We start from the raw sequence: 16,180 nt of genomic DNA, 5'->3' as shown, positions 1-16,180 counted from the left end.
CAACTCTAATTTAATAGTAAATTCTATTCATTCATAAAGTAAAATAAACTTATTCCTGTATATAAACAAAACAAAAAAATTAAGTTCATTCATAAGACGATGATAGATTGCTTGGGTGCGGTAGCCCATGATCAGAGAGCGGCTGGCAGCGGCGTGAGGAAGATGTCGAGCGATGGCGACACTGTCTTAGGGACTGACTTTATTAATGTATCGTTAGAGAGATCAAGAGGAAAGATATTATTTTAAGTGATAGAGAATGATAAAACAAATTAAAAGGATAAAATAAGGCTAGAATACTATTTTAGAGAAGATTTGCATTTATAAGTGCTATTTTATAGAAGCTCAAACTGTGAATACTATTTTAGAAATTGCATACAATACAAGTACTATAATATCAAAAACCTCCTTAGATAGTGTTTGTTTCCAAAGCCAGTTGGGATGGAGCGACTTCATCTTGACGATTTTGGGGGAGTCGGATGGTTAAACATTTAAGCATAATTTTCTTTTTTTAGAGTTATTTTGTCCTACATGGAACCAATTCAAACAACAATAAATTAAAAAGTGGACAACTATGTCACACCATACTCTGAAATCAAACACTACCTTAGTTTTTTTTGCATGTAGGGCAGGTGCATCTAGAGGTGGAAACTAGACGAGCAAGCTCAGCTCAGCTCGTTGCGGCTCGATCACGTAAGCTCGACTCGCTCCTAGCTCGCCGAGCCAACGAGTCTGACCATAAGCTTAAACTTGTACTCTAAATTATAATATAACATCTCAAAAATAATTTAAGTAATATATTTTAAATTAGTAAAATAAATGTATTACTCATATAATATAGAAAATAGATTGTTTTTTATAGTAATATCAAATAACATAAACTAATTGTCTATTTGGTACTAACATTATATGCTAATCCGTGCTGCCAGCGTTGGCTCAGCACGGTGGACGAAAAGCTGCTCTTGTAGCCGGCGCCCTTGTCATCAGCTCACTGAAGGGAAAAAAAAAAGGCACTGGAACAATCAAATTCCATGACAGCAATCAACTCTAACAACAGAAGAACCATCTAAACGACGCATCTGTACCTGATGTTCTGGCTGATTATGGCATCGTGCTGGGCCGGTATCTTCATCAGCGCTTCCAACGTGAACTTGCCCTCCTTGTCGCCCTGTGACGTTTCCCTCGACATGATCTCGGTGAAATCCATGAACTGCAAGGAACACAGACGGGCACAGGAGGAGGACAGATCGAGTTAAGCGCTAGACTGAAACAATCCTCTTCTTGAAACTGGCATGTCGCGATTGGGGCACGCAAACCGCCGCAGCGAACCAGATCATCCCATGGTCCGTTGCCTACTCCGACGAGCACAATCGACAGAGGGGAATCGCTGCAGTGCAGAAAACAAGAAACGCATCAGGTTTCCTTTTTCAAGAAAGCTAAGAACAGGTCGCTTTGCCGTCAATCAAGCGAAGCAGGGGGTGAAGTTTGTTTTGGATCACCTCTCTTTTCTCTCTTAATATAAAGATACACAGCTCTCCTACCTATTCGAGAGAAGAAAAAAAGAAGAATATATGCCTATCGACAGCATGAGATTGGCTTCATATCCTATTCCTAGTGTGACCTGGCATGTATGAGAGCCTGAACAGTCCTTTCTTCTAGCCTTCTAGGTAGTTTTCTAATCTTTGCTTCTTCCAAGCCGCGAGCACTAGTAGACGTTGGGACCTGGAGGCTGGAGCAATACAAGGAAAAACAATTGCCTTAGCAAAAGCAGAGGAAATTGATCTCGGAGTGAGAATCCTGTGCTTCTGTACATTATTTAGTTCGTTGCTGCAGCATGCATGAGTACTGATGTTTCTTATCTAAAGAAAATACAAAGACAAAAACATGGATATACATCAATATCCGCTGCAGCGCTTCATTGACGCCATTGCATGCCCGGCCACCTCGGTAGAAGCTGAAGGCGTTGGTCATGAGTGGACGCTGGAGAGATGAGGAGGAAGGAACCATCATTATTCAGACTAGTAAAGACCCAAGGACTGAGCTGCTGCTCATGGGTATCGTGGAACGAGCCAAACAAGAGAGTGGCCTAGCGCTCTTACTGTCACCGAAGCCGAAGAAAGACGAGGGAGGCCAAGCACATCGATTGGCCCGAGCAGAAACTTGGCTTGCCCAAGAAACAAAGAATGCCAGTCTTATTCCTACACTGACACTCAAGTCATGCGTCAAAAATCCCACAGATAGTTTCTGAAATATCCACTTCTTTGTTTGTGCACTCAAGTCACAACAATCCACCGACAGAAAACATAGGGGCTTCCTTGCATCCAGCTTATTTTATATAGATTATATAATTCAGATATTATATAATCCTGTCAAAGAAAGGTGTTTGTTTACATAAATTATTAATAGGTAAAAAGCCAAACAAGAATCCTATGTTGTTTGTCTGTCGACTTATTTAAACTGGATTATTATATAATCTAAAGGGTAAACAAACAAGTTCCTCCGTCTAAGTAGAGTAGCAGTGTAGCACATTGTTATCACAATGAAGATCAAGCGAGACTTGTTTCAAGAACAATCTTGTCAAAGAATGAACTTCTCAGCATCTTCACTAAGTGGTACCTTTTACAATTACACGGCGCCTTCCAGCACCCGCCCGTTTTCCGCAAAGCATGCATCAAGAAATTGCGAAAACATCTACACAAGAACCCATCAACCCAACCCCCCTCCCAAAAAAAAAACTACTGTTCCCCCTTATCTAGTGAAAGAGCAGGATCTGTATATATCTGTAATCTGTACAAGTATGGAGGTCGGAGCACCTATATTATTAGGGGCTCAGATAGCTCCATCTCGTTGGACGTCTGGTCTGTCTCCGCTAGAGGTAACTGCACGTAGTTCAGTCCCAGCCACTGCCATGGCCAGCACATGTACCTATGGCCATTGCGATTCACCGACTCGGTTCTCGTATCTGATTCTTCGAGCTGCTTGTTGAGCTCCTCCAGCCTCTCACGTAGCCTGGACGATCGCGTATCTGCTAGCTTTAGAGACTTCTCTGCAGCATCGCGTGCCGCCATTGCAGCAGCAGCTGTCTCTTCCTTGAACTTCAGCTTGTTTTCTAGCTCCACCATAGCTCGGTTTGCTTCGTCCAACTCCTTGCGAAGGGATGATATCTGTGCAACAAATAAAAATCGGTTAGATTCGGCTCGGCCAATCAGACATGAAAGTGATGCTTCAACATCATAGGCAAACTATCCATTCCCCTTGCACAAGTTGATCTATACCAAGGATACAATGGCTCTATATAAAAGTTCCCTTGCAGATTATTGTAAGCTTCACACAGTTGTTAGCAGAGAATAACCAGGGAACCTTATCCTTATCCCTACAGGGCTTATTCCTTTACTCTAGCAATCGGTTAGCTGAGAATATCAAGGGCCTCTAAGCTGTACACGGACAGTAGCTTGTACCAGGACTTCCATCAAAGAAGTCTCCCCCAGACGAGTTTGGCTCCTTCGGTCACCGTGGCAACTAATCAGAAGCAGTCCTTTCCGCTCCCTTCCCCAGTCTAAAGCTCTCTTGCATTCCCCTGCACACTCCCAAAATGCCATGCCGTAGCCAGCTGCGCCGACGATCGCCCGCACCGCAAGGCAGCAGAGGTAGACACCCAAAATTATGTTGGTCACCTCAGACTGGTCATCAGATTGCGGGTGAAAGGCTGTGCTCATTCGCAGCTGGATGCCAAAGAGACGGAAAAGGTCCTGCGAGAAAGTGCTGGTGAAGACAGGGTAGGATTTTTGGAGAGGCTTCTGGGCTTAAAACAAATATGTCAAAGAGCAGCGTCTTCCCCATCCGGTGTGCTGCTGAAAATCTGGATATCATTCACAACTTGTTGCCATGCGTCGTTGCCAGCTTCCCCTGCAAGTATTTGGGGGTGCCTCTTTCCTTGAAGAGGCTTGGGAAACAGCACCTCCAACCGCTCATTGATAAAATTGCGGGTCGTCTTCCCAGCTGGAAAGCTGATCTGTTAACCAAAGCTGGAAGATTGATCCTTGTCCAAGCTGTCTTGTCGTCAATGACTATTTATTTAACTATGGCCATGGATCTACCTACTTGGGTGATTAAAGCAATTGACAAAATCAGAAGAAGTTTCTTGTGGAGAGGAAGGAAGAATGCTTTGGGAGGACATTGTATGGTAGCCTGGAACAAGGTTACTAGACCAAAAAAAGCTTGGGGGGTTGGGCATCTCGGACCTACAAAAAATGAATTGGGCTCTTAGGCTGTGCTGGCTCTGGCTGCAAAAAACTGATCCTGGCCGGCCTTGGGCTTCCTTTAATATAAAGGCTCACCCTTCAGTGAAGGCCTTTTTCTCGGCAGCGGTTTCCTCGGTGGTGGGCAACGGTAAAAACACTTTGTTTTGGACTGATAAATGGATTGATGGCCAGAGTCTCTGTCAGTTGGCCCCTCACCTGGTCAAGACGGTCTCTTCTAGGGCTAAAAAGAGGAGTGTCCACAATGCTCTCACTACAAGGGGATGGGTGCAGGACATTCAAGGTGCTATCACCCTAAGTGTTCTATCTGAATTCTTCAAAGTTTGGGATCTCACCGCTCACTGGGATTTACAACAGGACCATGAGGATAAGCACATCTGGCTACTCTCTAGCTCAGGTCTTTATTCCACCAATTCGGCATACACTGGTTTCTTTTTTGGATCAACAACATTTGAACCCTGGGAGAGGATTTGGAAAGCTTGGGCACCTGGAAAATGCAAGTTCTTCATATGGCTTGTGGCTCATGGTCGCTGCTGGACAACTGACCGTCTGGCAAGAAAGGGGCTGCCTCACCCTCATCTCTGTCCGTTGTGTGATCAGGAGGAGACCCTAAACCATCTGTTAGTTTCCTGCGTCTTCTCACGTGACGTTTGGTTCCAGATTCTGAAAATTGTCCGTTTGCAGCACCTTGCTCCTAACCTTGCGACCTCTTCCTTTGAGGTTTGGTGGGAAGGAGTTGTCGCGGTCCCGGGTGATCCAACGTATAAGGGGTTGTCAAAGGGCCTCAATTCTTTTATCATTCTTGGGGCTTGGGCCATTTGGAATCACCGCAACCGTTGTGTCTTCAATGGAGAGCAGCCTTGTTCTACCATGGTCATCAAGTGGGTCAAGGAGGAGTCTCACAACTGGTGTAGGGCTGGAGCCAGTGGATTAGATAGCATCCTTTCCGCTCCAGCGCACTAATCGGCGACCTTCTTTCTTGGTCATGAGTGCAGTTGGTAACATTATCATTGTATTTCTAGCTATCCTAGAGTGCGTGTGTGTGTGGTTTTGTTTGGCTTTGTATGAGGTTTCCTATCCTCACCTTTTTTCCTCTTAATATAATGATATGCAGCTCTCCTGCGTTTTCGAAAAAAAACAATTGTTGACAATGGAGCATAGAACACCATAAAGCTTGACGACGTTGTCGCTTGGAGAAGCGGTCAACCACCGTGTGGATCACAGACGTCCCACCGACGCAAGGGAAACCCTCCATAAAGTCCATGGCGATGTCAACCCACACCGAACGGGGCGGCTCAAGAGGTTGTAGTAGGCCCACTGGCACTGGATGAAGATTCTTAGACTTGTTACGCTGACAAGTAGCGCAGCTCCTAGCCTCGTAATGTAGTCTTTCACAAGCTTTGTGGTGTTGGTGTTGTAGAACGAGGCGCGTAGATGATGCAGAGTCTTCTAGACGCCATCATGCCCTGCCCCGTGCGTCATGGCTAGAATGGCCAGCCACATGGAGGAGGCAGTGGGCACAAAGATGCAGCCTGAATAGACAGCAAAGCCGTCCACCGCAGACCACTGTGCGGCGACTGCAGCCTTGCTGCCGTACTTGGAGAAACACAGCTTGTGAGTGGCGGCATTGATGAAGGTGTCGGTCCTGCCCTCGGACGTAGAGGATTCCGGCTGGAACATGAGTTGGGTCTGCTCGCATGGCTTCTTGTCGCTGACTACCGATTGCTTCGACTGGACGTTGTTGACAGCGATGTGGAGACGGCCCTGATCAGCCTTGAGGGAGGAGGCCTTGGTGGAAGGTCGGTGACCTTATCCTCCATGTCCGTCTGCCGGCTGGTGTTGCCGGTGATCTTGTCAAGCACTTCCTGCATGGTGGTGGTGAGGCATTGCAGCTAGGCGGAGAGATCATCGACAGTAGCAGAGTTGGCAGCGCTGGTGGAGAACATAATGGCGGCTAGGCGGTGGTGCAGGGGTGGTGGTGGGGCTGGGAAGCGCAGGATCTATGTCTCTGATACCAAGTTGTTGGAAACCAGGGAGTTTATTGCTCAAGAGGAAAGGTTACAACAGATTTAAGGGGGAGGAACCCCTACCTGCGGCAGGCTTAAGGGTCTTTCTTCTTTACCTGATTACCTCAGCCTTGTCGCAAGAGCCCTCTATTTATAGCCTTGACATCCCAAATCTGTAACTAACAAATATAGCTGTAATCCAGCCATATCTCTAAAGACAGCAACTAACAGATTTATTTCTCTGTCTAGTGCTTTATCTCCTTTAGCCCCTTTTGCAGCCTGATGGGCTAGCTGTACCTTCTCTGGCCTGGGCCAGCGGCCGTAGGTCTTGCCTATGCAAGCATCCGCAACAAGTGAAAAAATCATAGAATCACTAGATTCTAAGAGCAAACCCATCCGCCCAAGAAAACGCAAAAATGACAATGAAAGCATAGAGAATAAGAACTATATGGAATATGTTTGTATTAAAACACCTGAATTTGGAACTCTTGTTCAATTGATCTACCAGCTTCAGCTTCCTCCTCTGCTGCCATCTTCCACCGTTTAATCTCCTCTTCAGCAGCTGTCACGTCCATCATCAGACCCTCAACCTGAAACAAGTGCATCAAAATGCAGTTACCAATTGATAATTGATCATAATCTTAAAGAGATATAAGTGGTGTACTTGAGACATCAAACAAGACATGAGGAAGAAAATTACGCTTTCATTTGCCACCTTCTCCTTCTCTTCAAGATTTTTTATTTGCTTTCTTAGCTGACCAATCTCCTTCTCTTGCCCTTCTAGCCTTGTTCTAAGTAAACCAGACTCCGCCCTTAAATCCAGCAAATCATATAGATGATCAGAAGCACGAAGCAATTTACGATGGTTCAAAATATCCACAACATGAAATAGCAACACACCAATTCCAAATGTTTTTCTTTTGCTGCAAAGAAGCTCAATACAAATGTCCTAGAAAACCATATGATCAGTTTACACAACCTAGATAAACACGCTTCCAAGTTCATTAAGTGATTATATGTTCAACAGGCAGAGAAAACAAGACCTTGAAACAGGGGATTTCTCTAACCCCTACAACTAGGTCTGATCTGAAGAAACTTGGTTATGCAAGATATGAACATCACATTTCACAAATCATAGAATCAAAACTCATCTGTCACAGTAAGTACCTTAGTGCTTCGACAAGATGTTGGAGCTCAATAATTTTGACCTGAGACTCCTTCATGGTATTCTCAAGAGCCCCTGCCTGTAATGTTGATTGCACAACAAACAACTCAGGCACTATACAGGTTCAGGAACTGTCAATTCCATGTATGGTAACATCAATTGAACTTACCAGGGTATAAACCTCGTCCTTCTCCACACTCCCTAGCATGTGCTCCTTTCGCTCGTTAAGTCCAATCTCAATGCCAGCTTCTCTCAGACCATCCTCTGCAACCTTTAACACCTCACTTGTGGTGGCCTGCAGTGCGTTCCGGAGCAGTACACTAATGTGCTCCTTCTCTTTAATCAGTCCATCCACCATGTTCTCCAAACGTCTAAGCTTGCTCTCCTTGTCATCGATACAAGCCCCAACCTTCTCCAGAGCTATTGCCGCAAGCTCATAGGCCAATTTCGTCCCTTCCAGAGACACCTTGAGGCTCTCCTCGACGTCAGTCTCCTTCCAGACAAAAACCGAGTCCGATAGGGCACTGACAGCTTCGGCATCGACCAGCTTGACCACCTCCCGCATCTCGTGATACAGCTTCGAGGTGCACCCGATCTGTTCCGCGAGCACGGGCCTCTGCGCGGCGAGCTTCCCCTCGAGAGAGGTGATTTTATCACGGAGCTCGGAGATCTCGGCTTCACGCTGGGAGAGGGACTTGGAGAGGGATTCGCCCTCGGCAGACCTGGATGCGAGCGATGCCTCAAGCTCAGAGACCTCGATGGCGATCTGGTAGTTGCGGTGTTCCATCTGCTCCCGCGCGCGATCGCGGTCGCGGTTAGCGGCGTCGATCTGGGCGAGGAGTTCGTCGACGATATCGTTGGCGCGCTTGAGAACGCCGTACGCGAGGGCCGGGAGGCCGGAGGAGTACTTCTGGGAGGTCGGGAGCGGTGCGGGGGGCGAGGAAGGGGAGGCCTTGGCGGAGATCCTCTCGAAGCCAGAGGAGAGCATGGAGGAGGCGGTGGCGGCCTCGGCCTGGAGCGCGGCGAGGGACCGCGCGGAGGCCGCGGCTTGGGCGGTGAGGTCGTCGCGCTTGCGGAGCGCTTCCTGCGCGAAGGCCTTGAAGCGGGCGACGCGGGGCTCGGCCTCTGCGAGGGAGGCCTCGGCTGCGCGGCGGAGGCGGCGCTCCTCCTCGAGCTCCGCGGCCAGGTCCAGCAGCCGCTGCTGCTGCGCCTGGGCATCGGACTGTGATTGGGGTTGAGCTTGTGGAAGGGATTTGTGGGAAGAGGCGGAAGAGGTGGAGGGGGGCGGGAGTGGGTCCTCGTCGACGTCGGAGAGGACAGCGTCGTCGTCGACGTCGGCCATGGCGTCGGAATTGGCCGGCTTTGGGCTTTGGCGGTGCTTCCGGTGATGGGGTGGGTGTCTGTCCTGTCGTCGCGTGGACGGGAGGGTACCGTATCCCTTGCTGCGTCGCCGGCTCCGCGAGCTTGGCACCACGGGGTGGGAACTGGGAAGCAAACGGGACCGAGCCGGCCCGGACCGGGCCCTTATAGATATATATATTTTTTTATTTTATCCGCGCACAAGATGCATGCGTTGATGTGGGTGGGAACTGTCCCCTTGTGATTGGGTGATTGGGTTGATTGGGTCGTATTGTGAGGCGTTGACTTTATCTAAATTTATGTTTAACTAGGTTAGTGCCCGTGCGTTGCAACGAGAACATATAATATCATGATAACTTATATATAAATGTGTTATATTGTTATGAGAAAAGATTTTATAATCTATTGGTGATCCTAGCTATACATATAAATTTTGTTATCTCTGGACCATTGATTAGAAAGAAAAAGGCTCCAGTCTCGTTTGCAACAGCACGAGCAATAAGAGTCTTTCCAGAACCAGGTGGCCCATATAGCAATATGCCCTTTGGTGGCTTCACACCAATAGATTTGAAAAGCTGAGGATGACGTAGTGGAAGCTCAACAAGCTCTCTGATTTGGGTCATTTGCTTTCTAACTCCACCAACATCATAATAACCAACTTCATCAAGACGCTCCTCATCCTCTCTCTTAATAGGCTCCCCATCACAAAATATTTCAGTATCTGGGGCAACGATACAATATTCATAAGGGTCAGTCTCTATCACTTTGAATTCCACGCTTCTCATTCCACCCATGACAAGGAAAAGGTCTCCTTTCCTCACGGGCCTGTATGCTTCTAGGAAGTATGTTGCACAGTTCCATAAGGGGTGTTATTATGACAAAACAGCTGCAAGGTCTACATGAAATGGCAGAAACAATATACAAGCATATTAATTAGGTAGTATAAATGGCAGACTCCTCCTTGATCAGAACTCAGTAAACCATTGACAACAAAAGAAAAGGGAGCTACTTCAGTTGAAGTAACATGAGAAATAAGCGCCATGGAGCCATGCTGATGCCCAAAAAAACCTAGATCAACTAAGAAATTCACAAGATCAGAAACTTACGTTTCAAGAAGGCATCAAATAGGTTCCCTGTAATGCCTTGAACTGTACCATCAATTGGAAGAATGTGCACACGCTTCCCATATTTCACATCCTGGCACTGGTGGACAAACAGTAGCCATAAAGAGACTTTAAAAAAGATAGGCCAACCCATATCCAATTGACCAGTCCCTTGAACACACTTGAGTTACAAGTACAGCCATCAAATCCAAATTATCACGATAGGGATCACAAAAAAGAATTTTGTATGCAGCACATCATCTTCATCTAGCAGAACAATGAAGACAAATTTGAATAATACTAAATAGTGTTGCTTCCCTGTTCTAACTATGAACAATGAGTTAATCATGCATTACTAAATAGTGTTGATTCTCTGTTCTAACTATGAACAATGAATTAATTCATACAAAAAAATGGTTGCATTTAAATATAGAACAAATGTATGAGGAGATTTGAACACAACAAACCAAGTGTCGGCGTTTCGAGACAGGGGGGTCCCTAAGCCGACGAGTGAGTGTGCTGCGTGCCCCAGCCCAGATGGGTCGAGCGCGTGGGCGAGCGCGGAGGGGGGAGAGGCGAGGCGGCCGGAGCCGAGCGTGAGAGAGGTGGAAGTCCCGCGGCCTTCGTGTTCGTCCCGCGCCCAGGTCGGGTGCGCTTGCAGTAGGGGGGTTACAAGCGTCCACGCGGGTGAGGGAAGCGAGCGGCCCCAAGAGAGCGCCTGTCCCGTCCTCGGTCCCGCGCGGCCAACCTTCTCTGAGAAGGCCCTGGTCCTTCCTTTTATAGTCGTAAGGAGAGGACCTAGGTGTACAATGGGGATGTAGCAGAGTGCTACGTGTCTAGCGGAGGGAAAGCTAGTGCCCTAGGTACATGCCGATGTGGCAGCCGGAGAGATCTGGGCATCCTGCTGGCGTGATGTCGTGGCTATCGGAGGTGCGGCGGAGCCTGATGGAGGGACAGCTGTTGGAGCGGTCGAGTCCCTGCTGACGTTGTCCTGCTGCCGTAAGAGAGCTGGGGGCCGCCGTCGTCATAGAGCTCGTGGAGCGCCATCATTGCCCCTCTGGCGGAGCTGGCCGGACGAGACGCCGGTCTTGTTCTCCGTGACCCGAGTCGATTCGGGGTAGGATGATGATGACGTTTCCTGTTGACGTGGCGGTCTGTGCTCTAGGCAGGGCGACATGGGGTTTCCTCCGAAGCCGAGGTTGAGTCTTGCCTTCAGTTGCCGTGGCCGAGCCCGAGCCAAGGGGTCGGGCGAGGCGGAGGTCGTTCGGCCGAGGCCAGGGCGGAGTCCGAGCCCTGGGGTCGGGCGGAGCGGGGTTCGTCGTCTTCCGGGTCTTAGCCCGAGTCCGAGCCCTGGGGTCGGGCGGAGCGGAGTTCGCCGTCTTCCGGGTCTTAGCCCGAGTCCGAGCCCTGGGGTCGGGCGGAGCGGAGTTCGCCGTCTTCCGGGTCTTAGCCCGAGTCCGAGCCCTGGGGTCGGGCGGAGCGGAGTTCGTCGTGGCGCCCTTGGCAAGGCCTGATTGCCTGTCAGACTCACTCTGTCGAGTGGCACTGCAGTCGGAGTGGCGCAGGTGGCGCTGTCCTTCTGTCAGACTGGCCAGTGGAGCGGTGGAGTGACGGCGGTCACCTCGGCTCTGCCGGGGGCGCGTGTCAGGATAGAGGTGTCAGGCCACCTTTGCGTTAAATGCCCCTGCAATTTGGTCAGTCGGTGTGGTGATTTAGTCAAGGTTGCTTCTGAGCGAAGCCAAGACCTTGGGCAAGCCGGTGATGTGTCCGCCATAAAAAGGGGGCCTCGGGCGAGACGGAAGTCTCTCGAGGTCGGTTGCCTTCGGCCGAGGCTAGGCTCGGGTGAAGCGTGATCGAGTCACTCGTGTGGACTGATCCCTGACTTAATCGTGCCCATCAGGCCTTTGCAGCTTTATGCTGATGGGGGTTACCAGCTGAGAATTAGGCGTCTTGAGGGTACCCCTAATTATGGTCCCCGACAGTAGCCCCCGAGCCTCGAAGGGAGTGTTAGCACTCGCTTGGAGGCTTTTGTCGCACTTTTTTGCAAGGGGACCAGCCTTTCTCGGTTGCATTTCGTTCCGGTGGGTGCGCGCGAGCGCACCCGCCGGGTGTAGCCCCCGAGGCCTCGGAGGAGTGGTTACACTCCTTCGAGGTCTTAATACTTCGCTTAACGCTTCGGCTGGTCTGGTCGTTCCCTCATGCGAACTGGCCGTAGCCCGGGTGCACGGTCGGGGCCCAAGCTCTCGGGCTGGTATGTTGACGCTGTCAACGATTTGGCCGGAGCCGGTTTTTGCGAGAGCAGCCCCCGAGCCTCTGCACAGGGCGAGAGGACGATCAGGGACAGACTCGGCTTTTTACATACGCCCCTTCGTCGCCTTTCCGCAAGGAGGAGGGGGGGAGTGCGCCATGTTACCCTCGATGGGCACCGAACATGGTGTCTCCGGTGAGCTGCAAGCGGGTAATCCGAGTGGACGTCCGTGCCCCGTTCGTTGGGGGTCGGCTAGGGGCCCAGAGGCACGCCCAAAAGTACCTGCGGGTGATTTGCCGGACCCGGTCCCCTGGCGACGGGGTCCAAGGGCTCGATGCCTCCCTCTGATGGGATTCCGTTACAAGATCGTTCCCGCTGGTCTCGGAAATGTCCTAGGGTACCTCGGGAGCGCAGCCCGAGCCTCGGTTATGTATCGAACGTACCCCTGGTCATCCCTCGCTCGGTGTCTGAGGCGACTGTGAACCCTTCGGGGGCCAGCCTTCGAACCCCTGATCAGTAATGGGCGCGGAGCCCGAGTAGCCTGAGGCGGCCATGGAGCCCTTCGGGGGGCTGGCCTTCGAACCCCTGACCAGTAGTGGGTGTCGGGCCCACGCGATCTGAGGCGGCTGTTGAACCCTTGGGGGCCAGCCTTCGAACCCCTGATCAGTAATGGGGGGCTCGGAGCCTGGTTCCTTCGCGGAGAAGGATCCCTTTCGGGGTATCCCCCTTCCCCGGTCCCTGTTGCAAGAGATAGAGAAAGAGGAAAACGGAAAAGGATACGAAATCGGACGGCGTGGCGTACCTTTTCTGACGCGGTTATTATGGCGAAGGTGAAGCGTCGCGTGCTCCTCCTACCAGAGGCGCCGCGTGTCCCGCCGCGGAGTTAATGCGACGGGGCGAGTGGTTGGCGGGGCGGCCGTTGCGCGCGGGTGATCCGTTCGAGGAACGGGTCACGGGTGCACCGTCTTCACGCCGTGAGAGGGGGCTCTCTTGCTGTCTCAGGATGGGACGTGAGCCTGGCTGACGACGTGACCGCTGCGCCCGCACGCCTGCCACCGCTATTACTGCCGGCCCACTTTCGGTCGCTTTGACCGACGCGCCAGTCTGGCGCTGTTGGGTCGCCTCGAGTCGTGGCATAGGCTTCGCAACCGAAGATGCGCGATGGTGGCACAAGTGGCGGTGCGGTTGCTTGCATGTAGCAACTGGCGTGCCGGTTGCTCGACGCGTGGGCCTGGGTTCCAAGCTGGCGTGTCAGAAGTCGGAGAAGCACGTCCATCTGGCGCGGTTGCATGCCGCCTGCATGGCTGCCCGCCCCTTCTGCCCGTTGGTCTGGGCGAAAATGGGGGGTCGCCTGTAACCGCTGGACGGTCGTGCGCACTATGCGCGGCGGTTTGGCTTCTTCTGCCCTGAGCCGGCTTGCATGACATGCGGGACCCAGCCCCCGAGTCGCAGGGGAGGGCCTTGGAGCGTGTTGGAGAAGACTCGGCCCGCGGCGCCTGGGGGCGCACGTAGGGGGAGTTGCCTTTAAAAGGAGGGAGGCTCCTTTCGCTTAGTTGAAGAGACCCCTCGGCCGCCCTTTGGTGGATCGAGGCCGGGGGTAGCGATATCAGTATGAACAGAGGCGGAGTTGACTCGAGAATGGGGAACCTGGTTGGCCGGAGCCTAGCCGTGTTGCCCGTCAGCGGAGCCGACGCCCAAGTCGGTCAGTCGAGACCTCGGATCGGGCTAGCGCCCTTGGAAGCCGGTTGCCCGAGGCCTCAGGGGTAACCGGTTGAGCCGCCTGCTCGAGCCGGATTCCTGGAGGAGCCCCTGGACCTCGGCGCCGCCCGAGGCTGGGTCGGGCTTTGCTGTAGACGTCGTCGATGCCGAGGGTGCTACGGCTCCCTTCGGCGTGAAGACCCGAGCCTGCAGGATCAGATCATCTTGTAGCGTGCGCTTTCTGCGGCCGCCGAGGCCAGAAGAACACGCCCTCGCCGCGCTTGCGAAGCTGCGTCTTTTTTCCTCCTGCTTCGAGCATCTGGACTGCGTACTTTCACCCGTCCATGAGGCCCTGTCCCCGACTTAGTCGAGAAAGCTTGAAGGACTGCTTCGGCAGGAGAGCTTCCGAACGTGATGACTCGTTCGGTTCACGGAGTCGCTTTACCCGAGCGCAAGTTACTTATCGCAGAAAGGGACGAGTGAGGTATCCGTATCCCGGAGGCGTAGGAGTCCCTCGGCTCGGTCAGCCTTGGCTGCTTACGTGTACCTCGTCGTTTCCAGGATCCGCTTTCCGAAGTAGTCAAGAGGCACGGAAGAAACCCTGCTAAAAAGAGATCCTTTTTCGAGGAAAAATTCGACGCAGAGGGGGTCTCCCCCTTTTTAGCCCCCGAGGGAGGGTCGGGCTTTGCCGGGGCTAGGCCGACCCTTCCTTGACAACTAAACTTTGCGTAGGTGCGAGGTATATGGACAACTTGAAAACATCTTAAGGGTAGAAGCGACGTAGCTGTTTGATGTTCCAAGCGTTGCCGTAGATCTCGCCTTGATTGTTGGCCAGCTTGTATGTTCCGGGCTTCAGAACTTTGGCGACGACGAATGGCCCTTCCCAGGGGGGCGTGAGCTTGTGCCTCCCTCGGGCATCTTGTCGCAGCCGAAGCACCAGGTCGCCCACCTGGAGTTCTCGGGACCGGACCCCTCGGGCGTGGTAGCGTCGCAAGGACTGTTGATACCGCGCCGAGTGTAGCAAAGCCCTGTCCCGAGCTTCCTCCAGCTGGTCCAGCGATTCCCCTCGGCTAGCTTGGTTGCTTTGTTCGGTGTATGCCCTCGCCCTCGGGGAGCCGTATTCCAGGTCAGTGGGCAAGATAGCTTCAGCCCCGTAGACCAGGAAAAACGGCGTGAAGCCCGTGGCACGACTCGGCGTCGTCCTTAGGCTCCAGACCACCGAGGGGAGTTCCTTCATCCATCGCCTGCCGAACTTGTTGAGGTCGTTGTAGATCCGAGGCTTGAGCCCTTGTAGAATCATGCCGTTGGCACGCTTTACTTGCCCATTCGACATGGGATGAGCCATGGCGGCCCAGTCCACCCGGATATGGTGATCCTCGCAAAAATCCAAGAATTTTTTGCCGGTGAACTGGGTGCCATTGTCGGTGATGATGGAGTTTGGGACCCCGAAGCGATGGATGATGTTGGTGAAGAATGCCACCGCCTGCTCGGACCTGATGCTGTTCAGAGGTCGGACCTCGATCCACTTGGAGAATTTGTCGATGGCGACCAGCAGGTGCGTGTAGCCCCCGGGCGCCTTCTGCAAGGGGCCGACGAGGTCCAGACCCCATACAGCGAAGGGCCAGGTGATGGGTATTGTCTGCAGAGCCTGAGCGGGCAGGTGTGTCCGCTTCGCGTAGAATTGGCACCCTTCGCAGGTGCGGACAATTCTAGTGGCGTCAGCCACCGCCGTTGGCCAGTAGAAGCCTTGCCGGAAAGCATTTCCAACAAGGGCTCGGGGTGCTGCGTGGTGGCCGCAAGCCCCCGAGTGTACTTCTTGCAGCAGTTCCCGACCTTCGGCGATGGAGATGCATCGCTGGAGGATGCCCGAGGGGCTGCGATGGTAGAGCTCCTCTTTGTCGCCCAGCAAGACGAATGACTTGGCGCGTCGCGCTACCCGCCGAGCCTCGACTTGGTCGAGGGGTAGCTCTCCTCGACGGAGATATTGCAGGTACGGGGCCTGCCAATCTTGGTCTGGCGTGGCCCCGCTCTGCTCTTCCTCGATGTTCAATGCCCCGCCCTCGGGGGCCGAGGGTACCTCGGGCCGGCCCGAGGTTTCCTCGGGCTGAGCCGAGGGTACCTCGGGCTGAGCCGAGGGTACCTCGGGCTGAGCCGAGGGTACCTCGGGCCGAGCCGAGGGTATCTCGGGCTGAGCCGAGGGTACCTCGGGCTCGGGCGCGTCGTCGAGCTTGACGGAGGGTTGATGCAGGTCCCGGGAGAAGACGTCCGGGGGGACTGTCGTTCGCCCCGAGGCTATCTTCGCCAGCTCGTCTGCGGTTTCGTTGTAGCGCCGAGCGATGTGGTTG

General features: G+C 52.4%; 1 protein-coding gene across 1 annotated transcript; it reads right to left on the bottom strand.

The window, feature by feature from the left end:
- Window positions 1-2,560: 2,560 nt before the first annotated feature.
- On the bottom strand, window positions 2,561-8,894 carry LOC100191915 (uncharacterized). Its single transcript, NM_001371775.1, has 5 exons — window positions 7,597-8,894; window positions 7,430-7,506; window positions 6,963-7,074; window positions 6,736-6,852; window positions 2,561-3,161 (listed from the first exon to the last, which is right to left on the bottom strand). Exons 1-5 carry the CDS (start codon window positions 8,767-8,769, stop codon window positions 2,811-2,813), a joined length of 1,830 nt encoding a protein of 609 aa, NP_001358704.1. The 5' UTR covers window positions 8,770-8,894; the 3' UTR covers window positions 2,561-2,810.
- Between the last annotated feature and the right edge of the window lie 7,286 nt (window positions 8,895-16,180).

Source organism: Zea mays, chromosome 2, assembly GCF_902167145.1.
Source record: "Zea mays cultivar B73 chromosome 2, Zm-B73-REFERENCE-NAM-5.0, whole genome shotgun sequence".
Taxonomy (NCBI): Eukaryota; Viridiplantae; Streptophyta; class Magnoliopsida; order Poales; family Poaceae; genus Zea; species Zea mays.
Note: the sequence above shows the minus strand (reverse complement) of the source record. Positions and strands in the feature narration are given on the sequence as shown.

Excerpts from the sequence above, each read along its gene's own strand:
- LOC100191915 (NM_001371775.1), bottom strand. The coding sequence starts at position 8,769 with ATGGCCGACGTCGACGACGACGCTGTCCTCTCCGACGTCGACGAGGAC. Across the intron at positions 7,507-7,596 it reads AGGACGAGGTTTATACCCTG|GCAGGGGCTCTTGAGAATAC; the intron begins GTAAGTTCAATT and ends TCAACATTACAG. Across the intron at positions 6,853-6,962 it reads AGAAGGTGGCAAATGAAAGC|GTTGAGGGTCTGATGATGGA; the intron begins GTAATTTTCTTC and ends CACTTGTTTCAG.